General features: G+C 34.6%; 1 protein-coding gene across 1 annotated transcript; it reads left to right on the top strand.

The window, feature by feature from the left end:
* Positions 1 to 4,157: 4,157 nt before the first annotated feature.
* On the top strand, positions 4,158 to 12,384 carry LOC126889672 (uncharacterized). Its single transcript, XM_050658194.1, has 2 exons — positions 4,158 to 4,520; positions 4,674 to 12,384. Exon 2 carries the CDS (start codon positions 10,778 to 10,780, stop codon positions 12,197 to 12,199), a length of 1,422 nt encoding a protein of 473 aa, XP_050514151.1. The 5' UTR covers positions 4,158 to 4,520; positions 4,674 to 10,777; the 3' UTR covers positions 12,200 to 12,384.
* Positions 12,385 to 12,680: the final 296 nt, after the last annotated feature.

The following is a 12,680-nucleotide window of genomic DNA, read 5'->3' as shown; positions in this document are numbered from 1 at the left end:
TTTGAGCAAACTTGACGTACTTGAGGAAGTACATCAAAGTGACGTCACAATTGCAGTTTTTTTGAAATTCTAAAAATCTGTGCTCTCACTATCAGTCTAGTTTGATCAAATTTTTTGTATTGAGTTGTCTAACTTGTTTGTACTTTATTTAAAATTAAAATTTTTCATTATTATCCACAATGAACACTCAGGATGTGACGTCACTAACTGTCACTTTCAGTTTGCTCAAACCAGTTTGATCAAATTATTTGATGGTGGGACGCGGTCTTAACTCTATCGGTTATCGATTACAAAACATTTAAAAAAAAGTATGTCGTCTCAGGCATATCTCCCCTATATCTCGAAAACTATCAACTTTTCAGAAATATGACAAGAGACCTTTATTGTTTATAATTATCCAAGAAACCTAAAAATACATTATTCGAGGCAAAAAAGTAATTTTAAATTTGCTTAAAAAATTGTTTTACCCGGCACCCTTCTGATTTGTTTAAAGAGGACATTTTTGAACAGGAATCCGCAAAGAAATCGAGCCAGAAACATTTTTCATACTAAAGTGGCCTCACACATGGACTAATATGGAAAGGAAAACTAATAATATCCGATTGTTTTGTTGGTTACTGTATACTTTTCTGTAAGTTTTCCTGGTACAATAAATAAAATAAAAATTCATTGGGTATTGTTTTGATGTTATTATCAGTAGGTATATTTTGAAAAAATCAGTATTGTAAATTGTTACTGAGAATATTTAAAAAATTATGAATTTATATTTTGAATGCTAATGAAGTTTTTAGACATCTTCAATTTTCTAGAAAAGAAACTGAGGAATTTAAAATAAATAATCATAGTACAAAATGCTAATTAACATGTTATCTTTTCTACATTAGTTTCAGTGCAAGGTGTTTGTTGCAAACTTATTAAATCTGAAAATTATTTTATTTAAATGCACATCTGAAATGTACTCCTACTTAACATAATATTTATAGTAGAGAGGAAATGAATATTAAAAAATGCATATGATAATTGTTTATTACAGCTAACTTAATTTCAAAATTAATGATTAGTAAGTAAGTATAACAATAAGGGGGAAAACTCTTTACAAAATTAAATTATCAAAGAGAAAAATGAAATTTTTTTATGTACAACCTGTCTGAAGTTTAGAGTGAGTTTAGTGCAACTGAGTCTCATAAGGGAGTTGAGATATTCATCTCTTAAGTGAGATCTCCAGAGCCTATTTTACTTCAAATCAGGCCCGAGGCACTACATAATTTTCGGGCCCCTAACAAAAATTTAATACAAATAATAATTTTTTAAATTTATTAATTATTTAATAGAAATATAGTTGCACCAGGAATTTAAATTTTTATTAACAATAAATAAAATTTATATTTAAATAATTAAACATTGTTGAATTGTTTAAAGTGCAAAAACTACCGTGGAATTTCTCTACTATGTACAGCATATTATTATAAAGTCCTCACGTAAGTATATTATAAACCAGCGGCTCCAACCACTAGTACAAAATATTAATTGGAGAGTATCCAACGGGCTGCAGACGGGGAAGATCGACAATGGATCAAATATTTAGAGTCGAGCAGAAGCAGGTCTTGAGCAAATCATGGGACACGGCATTCATGTTCACAACTCAATCAAAAGGAACAGACTATACTATATGATCAGCTTATTTCAGAAAGGGACTCGAGTCATGTTAACTAACTTTCGAGATATGTATATGCAAAAAACTGTCTGGATATAAACTGCTTTTCTATAGTAAACGAGAAGTACGCCATACGATTTGTCTATTATTATAATATATTTAACCTGGTTCCTTTCTACAATAAACTATATGTCTACCACCGTAGTGAATAAATCCACTCCTAACAAAAAATAATAAAAGACTGACTTAGGTCCCTTTCTGTAATAAGCTGTTCATATATTGGCTGAATTGGCAATACCACACAAGCTAATTAGACTAATTAAAGCCACAATGTATGAAACTCAGGCATGTGTACGAGTACGAAACCACCGGACAGACTTTTTCAAAGTCTCGCAGGGATTGAGCAAGGAGATGGGCTGGCCCCAACATTGTTTAACCTGGCACTGGAGTATGCGGTTAGGCAAATGCAAATTGGACAAGGAAACCTACTGACCAACCGAACTGTTCAATTGGCCGCTTATGCCGATGATAATAATATTATAAGTAGAACATCAACGGGAGCAGAAGAAACATACGCAGAATTAAAAAAGCAAACGAAAAGGCTAAGTCTGGAAATTAACATAGAAAAAAACAAAAATAATGATACAGACGACAAGAAAAAATATAGTCCCACAAAATATTATATCTGAAGATGACATTGAAACGGTTGGAAAGTTTACATACCTGGGAGTAGAAATATGCCGACAGATCAGAAAATGGAGAAATACGGAAAAGAATACCGCAGGCAAACAGAGCTTATTTAGTCCGCTCCAATATATTTCGGTCTAAAAGTGTCTACCGAAATAAAAAGATGAGAATCTATAAAACCTTAATTCGACTAATAGCATGCTATGGCAGTGAAGTATGGGTCCTGAAAGAAACATCCAAAAACAAACTAGACACATTCGAAAGGAAAGTATACTGAGGAGAATACTAGGACCTGTGAGGGGAAACGGAATCTTCACAATTCGATACAACAACGAGCTTTATCAACTTTATAAGGAAACACCCCTGTCAGACTTCATTAGAATACAAATATTGCAATGGGCTGGACATGTGATAAAAATGGGAGAGGATAGGCTATAGTCGATTCGCTAATTGGAGACACAGCTGTCTACACTACAATCACAATAAAGATGCACTAGAAATAAACAAGCACGAGTAGCACTCCCAAATCATGATTTGGGAGTGCTCCTCGAACATTCAACGTGTCTTGGTTTGTTTATTTCTACATAGTGCATTTTTATTGTGATTGTAGTGTAGACAGTTGTGTCTCAGATTAGCGAATCAACTATATCAAAAAAAGCAATGAACGCTAGGATGCAGATGCAGGGAAAGAGACCGGTTGGAAAGCCTAGAAAGTGCTGGGAAGACACAGTAACCAGCGATGCACAAGTATTTTTAGAAGTCCGTGTATGGATAAGAGCAGTCACAGATAAAAAAGTGTGGAGGCAAAAAATAAAGAAGGCCAAGGCTCAATTTGGGTTGTAGTGCCATCCCTAATAGCACACGACGTCCTTTGGACGTCCAAAATAGGTCCATTTTTGGTCCTTACGTCCATGGACTATAAACGGACGTCCTTTGGACGTTCCATTTTGGACGTCCTTCGGAAGGAATAAATATGGACGTCCTTTGGACGTCCGACGTTGGACGTCCTTCGGACGGAATAAATATGGACGTCCTTTGGACGTCCGACGTTGAACGTCCTTTGGACGTCCATACTGGACGAAATACGGACGTTTTATGAACGCGTATATATTATATTGGACACATTATACCAATTACGGGATCAAATAGCAAAATAATTCAATAAAATATTAACTTACGCGTTAACTTTACGTTAATGAAATACAGTCAAACCTGTCAGTAACGGCCACTAAAATGAAAGAACTATTGGCCGATATAGAAAGGTGGCCGTTATTGCCAGTTTTTGTAGTCTAGATATACAGTAAAACTTGTGTTACTGGCCACCTGATAAAATCGGCCACCTGTACTAACGGCCAGTTTAAATATTCCCTAAACCAATTATATCTAGACTACAAAAACTGGCAATACCGGTCACCTTTCTATATCGGCCAATAGCTTTTTCATTTTTAGTGGCCGTTACTGACAGGTTTTACTGTAATTGGTTTGGGGAATTTTTAAACTGACCGTTAGTACAGGTGGCCGGTGTTTGCAGGGGGCCGGTAACACAGGTTTTACTGTAGTTTAAATCGAAAAGATTAAATCTTAATTCAAAATTGTATATACAATTATTACAATTATAAACAAACTATATAGTTTAATATCCAAAAAATGTTTTTGATTTTATGTAATGTAATGAAAATCTTATTTGTAAATTATTGGTTACAATGTTTAACAATAGGAAATATTCAAGAATAAATAAAATAAAAGTTTAATCCTAACAACACAAAACATTCCAGGAATGTAGGTACTACCGTTCTATTCCGTGAACATCTATCTGATTAAATTATGGGTGGAAAGTTACCACAAGATATTCTATGAACATAGTACAATGTCTTCCTGGAGGGGTAAAATTTTCCATTACAAGATTTTAAGAGAGGCCATTTATTGTACTGTTCAATTTGCGTTCATTTTCAAATTTGCCGCGCGAGTATCTATGTAGCGTCTCGTGGTCATTGGTCATCACATTTCATTTTCATAACATAACCGATAACCTAAAAATTTAGTAAAAAAGTAAAAATTTTGATTGGAAAAAAATGCATCGATAAGGGGGTGTGGGAAATGGAAATTAGTGGCTTTTGTGCTGTACTGTCTGCTAGTTTTTGCTCTGGGCACTGGCTAGATCTCTTGTTTAAACAATTTTGTAAGTATTATAAAATCCGTTTTCAATTTTCTTTATTCTTTATGAAACGAATCATTTATACATGCATATTATTACCTGTAAATAGGTACCTATTTCTTTTGATTTTTAATTGTAAAGAATAGAAAAATTACCGTTCATTTTAATTTTTTTTAGAATCAGCTGAAAGTGGCCTACAAAAAAAAACCAAGAAGGAAATGTATAGCCCTGTGGCTATGAAAGGCAAAAGAGAGATATAAAAAGTGTATTGGCTAGTTGGAAGAAAGTCCACATTGTCCATGCATAATAAGTTATTACATTATCAACAAATATCAAGAAGATAGCAGGGTCACGAGTATCAACTTCATGAGTTCAAGAATATCGAGGAAATCCAGCTCCTCGATACTACTGGGCAAACTAGAAGATTGAAGAGGACAAATCCTTTTGAACTAGTTTCGAGTGATAGGTGATAGTGAAAAACGGAGCATAGTGCTTGTGTGCTGTGCCTGTGTATGTTAGAATAGTGCACGATCTTGTTAGATTAGATAAGAGACGCTATGGGGTAAGCTCTTCATTTTAAGAAACAGTAGTAATTTAGGCTAAATTAAAATTGCTCATTGGTCAGTTATGACCAGATTGTTTTTTTATGTTTGGCAAAAAGGACTTAAGTCAGAATTGCACATTGATAATGTTTTGATGATTTCTGGACCAGAAAAAAACTGTTGTAGATGTAAACTGTATGTACAGTAGAATCTACTACAGTACTGTAGAAATCATCAAAACATTATCGATGTGCAATTCTGACTTAAGCCCTTTTTCCCAAACATCAGAGAATTGTAATGTACAATAATTCTCCTATCTGCTTTTTCATGAATTTTGTAGGAGACGAAAAACCATTTTTAGGATCATCTGCTTTCACATGTTTTGTAGTAAATAGATAGTTGAATTTACTACAAAACATGTCAAAAAATATATGAAAACAGGAGGTGACTATAAAAAAAGTTTTTAGTCTCTCTTACAAAACTCATGAAAAAACAAATCGGAGGTATGTCACATCAGTGACTAAGAATGTCTAAAAAATATACTTTGATGTCCCAAGAACCAAATATAACCTACAGTCCATCTAATTTACTTACTGTTGCACGTCATTATCTACGCCAGAGATCTAAGTTGACATAGTTGCCAAAGTATAAAAAGATCCTGAATCCATTTTAAATCAAATATGTCACATAATTATTGTAAACGTGGATTATACAACAAAGCAAATTAATATTCAATGTAAATAAGTAAAAACTTAAGAAATAGAGAACAAGAATTAAGTTATAATCTTTTAAGATTTGCAGTGCAAGAGTTTTTGCACTGCATTGTTAATAATTAAAAAACGGCTCCGAACTCTTGGCAAAAAGCCGGTAGGTTTCTTTGTATAAGTATGTCTACAATAACAATAACAATAAGTATGTCTACAATAACAATAACTAAAAAAGTTGTCAGATACCTCGATTATTCCAAGTCGTTATAAAATTAGGTGAAATTTATATTTTTATAGTAGAGGATCTTTTTATAGTAAAGTAAATAATAAAAACAGTAAATATAATAAATAAAACAGATACTTATAGTAAAGAATATAAACAAATATGAAGTGTCATCACCGTAACTGTCAAATAAATGTTACCAATTTATTCTAAAATGTCACCTTCGTTCGATTACAGTTACAGTGTGATCCGAACAAATCTGCTTCATAAAAACGCTTTATAATCCATTTATACAAATTAAATGAAACATATTATTGTGTATTTCTTTAGGTTAACATTAATAGAAATCTTCAAATATTATTTCTACGCGTATATAATAAAATATGTCTAGTGGCTGTAATTCCAGTGTACTCGGCAAAGTGATTCTAAAAAAGAACACACCTACCGCCTAAATATTTCGTGTTGGTATCATGCAACCTCACAGGCTACGACGCGGATGACGCGCAACAGTTAGTAAATTAGACGAAGTATGTAGATATATACAGGGTGTAACAAAAATACAGGTCATAAATTTAATCACATATTCTGGGACCAAAAATAGTTTGATTGGACCTAACTTACCTTAGTACAAATGTGCACACAAGAAAAGTTACAGCCCTTTGAAGTTATATATATATATATAATAGCACCAAGGGTCTTAGAGGCCCATGGCTTGAAAAGTTTGTTTTTTTTCTTCATTTTCACGTTTCTTTATGTACTGAGATCTTCTCTGGCTTGATATGTGATTTTTCTCCATTCCTTCCTGTTATTCATTTTTCTTTTCTGACCCTGTAGCACCATTCTTTCCAAATCTTTTTCGACCTCTTGCTTCCATCTATTTTTCGGCCTTCCTCTTCTCTTTCTTGAAGCTGTAGTGTAGTTTAGTACCATTTTTGGAGTCCTCGTGTTTGGCATCCTTTCAATGTGACCTCGCCATCTAAGTCTCTGTGCCTTTATCATTCATTTGAAGTTACAAGATGAAGTGATTTTTTCCAATATATCGAAAACTATTAGAGATTTTTTATTGAAAATGGACATGTGGCATTATTATGGCAGCAGTATCTTACGAAAAAACTATAGTAAAATTTGGACACCCCATAAAAATTTTATGGGGGTTTTGTTCCTTTAAACCCCCCCAAACTTTTGTGCACGTTTCAATTTAATTATTATTGTAGTACCATTTAAACACAACGTTTTAAAAACTTTTTTGCCTCTTATTGCTTTTTCGAAAAGTCAATTTTTATCGAAATATTTTGAATATTTGTCAAATCCACCACATATTTGTATATGGTTAAGTACGATTATGGAGACTTGGTAATAATATGCAGACTTATTTATGCTTTACATTTTTAGGGATATTTTGAACCATATTAAAAAAGAAGCCAGATCTCGATAAAATGTGCCTTATCGAAAAAATACAAAGAGGCAAAAAAGTTTTAAAAACATTCTGTTTAACTAATGGTACCTCAGTAATAGTTTAATTGGAACGTACACAAACATTTGGGGGGTTTAAAGGAACAAAACCCCCATAAAATTTTTATGTAGACATGTTAAAAAAGAAGTCGCAACTCGATAAAAACTGCCTTATCTGAAAAATACTAAGAAACAAAAATATTGAATTTAACTAATGGTACCACAATAATAAAATTGAATTGGAACATACACAAAAGTTTGGAAGGATCTAAGGGATCAAAACCCCCATAAAATTTTTATGGGGTGCACAAATTTCACCATAATTTTTCTTTAAGATATTCCTGCCATAATACTGCCACATGTCCATTTTCAATAAAAAATCGCTAATAGTTTTCGATATAATCGAAAAAATCGATTTTCATTTTGTAATTTCAAAGGGCTGTAACTTTTTTTATGTGCATATTTGTACTAAGGTAAGTTAGGTTCATTCAAACTATTTTTGGTCCCAGAATATGTGATTTAATTTATGACGTGTATTTTTGTTACACCCTGTATATACAGCCGATTACGCACCACCTTAAAAATTGGGCATTTTTGATGTCTCGAATTTCCTAAACCTGTTGTTGCATCTAAGTGATTTTTTTATAATATTCTAGCCTAGGCCCTAGGCTATAGGTTAAGTACCTCCTTATGCTTGTCATGCACGGGGAGCTATACTGTAATATATATTATATCACATCGCACTCTATAGTAATGAGTGAGCCTGCACATATGGAACCATTTGTTTTCTGTCTGCAGGCTCACTCATTACTATAGAGAGCGATATGATATAATGTACATATATTACAGCATAGCTCCCTGTGCATGACAAGCTTAAGGAGGTAACCTATAGCCTAGGCTATAATATTATAAAAAAATCACTTAGATGAAACAACAGGTTTAGGAAATACGAGACATAAAAAATACCCCATATTTAAGGTGGTGCGTTAATTTCTTGGAGAAGTGTATTGTAATTTAATGTAAATAATGTAATATCCAATAATTGTAATTTAATATAAGATGTAATATAAGTTCCTTAAAAAATATATTTTTTATTTCCCACGACATTAGATGGATGTTCGGCAGCAAGACATTGGACCAAACTGGGACGTCCTATGAAGGCCCAATTGACGTCCACCGAACGTCCCTTCGGATGTTAAGTGGACCTCCATTGGGCGTTTGGTGACGTGGCATTTGGACCAAAATTGGACGTCCTGTTAAGGTCCAATTCACGTCCCCTAGAACGTCCGGTTAAGGTCCAATTTACTTCCGATTAAGGTCCAATTTACGTCCGATTAAGGTCCCATTTACGTCCGATTAAGGTCCAATTTACGTCCTATTAAGGTCCAATTTACGTCCGATTAAGGTCCAATTTACGTCCGATTAAGGTCCAATTTACGTCCGATTAAGGTCCAATTTACGTCCGATTAAGGTCCCATTTACGTCCGATTAAGGTCCAATTTACGTCCTATTAAAGTCCAATTTACGTCCGGTTAAGGTCCAATTTACGCCCGATTAAGGTCCCATTTACGTCCCATTAAGGTCCAATTTACGTCCTATTAAGGTCCAATTTACGTCCGATTAAGGTCCAATTTACGTCCGATTAAGGTCCAATTTATGTCCGATTAAGGTCCAATTTACGTCCGATTAAGGTCCAATTTATGTCCGATTAAGGTCCAATTTACGTCCGATTAAGGTCCAATTTACGTCCCCTAGGACGTCCGATCAAGGTCCAAATTACGTCCGATTAAGGTCCAATATACGTCCCCTCGGACCTTAGATGGACGTCCAATGGACGTTCGGTAGCGCGACATTTGGACCAAAATAGGACGTATAAAGGACGTTCCTCGGACGTCCAATGGACGTCCCTAAAGTCCGTGAAGGACGTCCAATGGACGTCCTTGTGCTATTAGGGATAGAACAAGAAGAAGAAGTTCATAATGGAGGACGAACTTCCTTTTTGCGCACTGTTTTGAGGTGTAAAATAAGATAATATTTCATCTTTTTGTGCCTGCCGTTTCTGTTCTCTTAATTTTTTGCTTTTTTCGTTTTTACTGACATTTAAATGATTGTAACTCATGATAACGAAACGATTACTTAGATAAGAAAAATAAGTGTTTACAGAAATTTAATAAACGACTGATGATTAATGAATAGATTAGTTGAACTTAAAATGCACAGGACTGAAAACTAATACATACAATCAAGCAATACCTTATCTTTGCATAAAACGGCATTAAACATCAAACTAAATATTAAATTTAAAAGTGCATTTTAAATAAATACGTCAAAACGTGACGATGACTCTTTTTAATTCTACCTCTTGGCTCTTGTATCTGTAATTCTTCGTAGTGGTGTATAAATTTTGCTTATTGTTATTGGTGCCGACAAGGCAATCTATTATACCTACTCTTATTGCATTTTTATGATGGTTTATGGTTTAAGAATGGTTTATGGACTTATGGTTCATGAATATCACTCTAACCTAATTTGTTTATCATTTATCATTTCCTGTTCGTAAAATGAAATCATTTTGAAAATTTATTTTGTTTTTTCAATAAAAATTTTCTTTTAGTGATGTTTTCGGGCCCCAATAAAATGCGGGCCCGAGGCAGGGGCCTCATGGGCCTAGTGGTAAAATAGGCCCTGATCTATACCGATTTTTAATAAAGTTCATTTGAGCCAAACATAGTCAAATTGCCAAACACTAGGTATATTCTGAATTTATTGACGGTCCGCACAAAACTAGCTCACGGTCCGGATGCGGACCGCGATCCGCTAATTGGTGACCCCTGCTCTAAAGTTCAATATCCATTCTATCCGTTCACAATGAGTATAAAATTATACAAATGAGTACTTTCAGAGTACAGGATTTGCAAAGAGTACGGTTTGCGAAAAAAGAGTACAAAACTCAGTAAATGAGTACAGTTGGTCACCTTAATAAATTCTAAGAAATTTTCGTTGATCTTCGCAATGTCCTATCGGTGTAAGAAACAAAACTTAGATATTATATCATTATTGTTATTATTGTTCTGTTTTACTGGCATATCTCTTGCACAGTCTAATATGATTAATTTAAGTATTATAATATGACCATTAATAATTTTGTGTAGGTATCTTTAAAAAATTAATTTTTCTATGGTTTTGTGTAATAGGTACCAGCAGGAAAAAACGCTCATTTTGCCCCCCGCCTGCTTTCATAAGATAAATCACGTGATTCTTCTTATGGCAGGTCATTTGCTGTTAATTAAGTAGTCTTTAGAGTAAAGTCAGTGCGTTCAGTTCTTAGTGTCTTAGTTGTATCCCTGTATCGTGGCAATGGCAACGTACATATCGACAAAGAGAGGCCAAAAAAAATTAATCTTCCAAGAGTACTTCTACCATAGAGTTAGGAGTACTCCTAATGGCAGACCTTATTGGACCTGCGGCGAATCATGTGGCGGTTCTGCAATAACTATCGGTGATGGCAACGATGGCGAAAACGTTATTATCAGAAGAGTGCACAATCATGGGCCTTCTCATAAAATAGGACCCATGACTGTGCAACACAAGATAAGAGAGGCAGCTAGTTCCAGTCATTATACACCTAGGGATGTTGTGAACACTGCCCTAGAAGGGATATCGGATGACACGAAGGTTCATTTGCCACAACTGACATCTATGCAAAAGATGGTGAGAAAAGTACGCCGAAGAAATCAGGTAATTCCACGAGTGCCTCACTCATTTAGGGAATTAATTATCCCTAATGAGTTGAGAAGAACCAAAACATCCATACCTCAGGATTTCATTTTGAGCGATACTGGAATAGATGATCAAAATCGTATAATTATATTTGGTTGTACTTTAGACCTTACTCGTTTAATCCAATGTGATACATGGGTTGTCGATGGCACTTTTAAAAGTGCTCCGAATCTGTGGTACCAGCTATGGATTATACATGGGGTCTTTCACAACAAAACATTACCATTCATCTACGCATTTTTGCCAAACAAAAATGAGCGGAGTTACGAGAGAAGTTTGATTAAAATTTTCGAAAAAATCGATATCATTCGACCTGGAGCAAGACCTAATACAATCGTAATTGATTTTGAGATGGCAGTTGTTAACACTTTTAGACGATTAGTACCCAATATTAGAGTTCACGGTTGCTTCTTTCATTTTTGTCAAGCAATATGGCGTAAAGTGCAGCAGTTAGGTTTAGCACAACTTTACAGAGATGAACAATTCTTTAAAACCTTAATAAAATCATTTTGTGCTCTTCCGTTCGTGCCACCAGCAGAGGTTTCTCAAGTATTCGAACTATTGGAGACCGAGTTAATTGATAGCTTTGGAGAAGACGAAAGATGCCACAGTTTTATCGACTACTTTATTACAACCTGGGTTGGACGTACACTTCCGCCAAGAAATCCATATTATGCAATTGACATGTGGAATTGCAATAATATTACTCTGGAAGGGTTACCAAGAACAACAAATTCAGCGGAATCCTTTCACCATGCATTTAATAGCATGTTCAGTTGCCGCCATCCTAATCCATACATATTGATAGAAAAGCTAATCAAAGAGCAGCTGAGGCAAGATTTGATTAGTAGCCGTCTCGAGGCAGGACTAGAGGAGGTACAAGATAATAGGTACCAGAGGGCAAATGGAAGATTAGCAAACTTACTAAGAAATTATAATAATATGAATGTTGGCCAATTCTTAGAAGAATGTGGCCAACATATTACTTATAATGTGTAAGTCCCTAATCTTCTTTAGCCCTTTTCTATTATTGAACTTTAAGCCGGGTTGACATTACTAGTGAATAACGAACGTGGCTTACGCTTACGTATTTTGCCCGTGCTATTGTTAGATATTTTATTATCTATTTTCAAACTCGAGCAGTACATTTGTATTATTTATGCATTGCATAGCAATACAAATGTACTGCTCGAGTTTGAAAATAGATAATAAAATATCTAACAATAGCACGGGCAAATTACGTAGGTAAGCGTGAGCCACGTTCGTTATTCACTAGTAATGTCAACCCGGATTTAAACATAGGCCTTCCCCAAATCTTTCCATAATCTGTCTGTCCTCGGCTGTGCTTTTCCAGTGAGTTCCTGCAGCTTTTACAATATCGCCCCTCTATTGCATCTGAGGTCTTTATCTTCTTCCTGTCCACGGTCTCCAGTTTTGTATTTCAGCATTTCATCTTTTTATCTTCCTGTCTCGCATTGTG

This window comes from Diabrotica virgifera, chromosome 8 (assembly GCF_917563875.1).
Source record: "Diabrotica virgifera virgifera chromosome 8, PGI_DIABVI_V3a".
Taxonomy (NCBI): domain Eukaryota; kingdom Metazoa; phylum Arthropoda; class Insecta; order Coleoptera; family Chrysomelidae; genus Diabrotica; species Diabrotica virgifera.
Note: the sequence above shows the minus strand (reverse complement) of the source record. Positions and strands in the feature narration are given on the sequence as shown.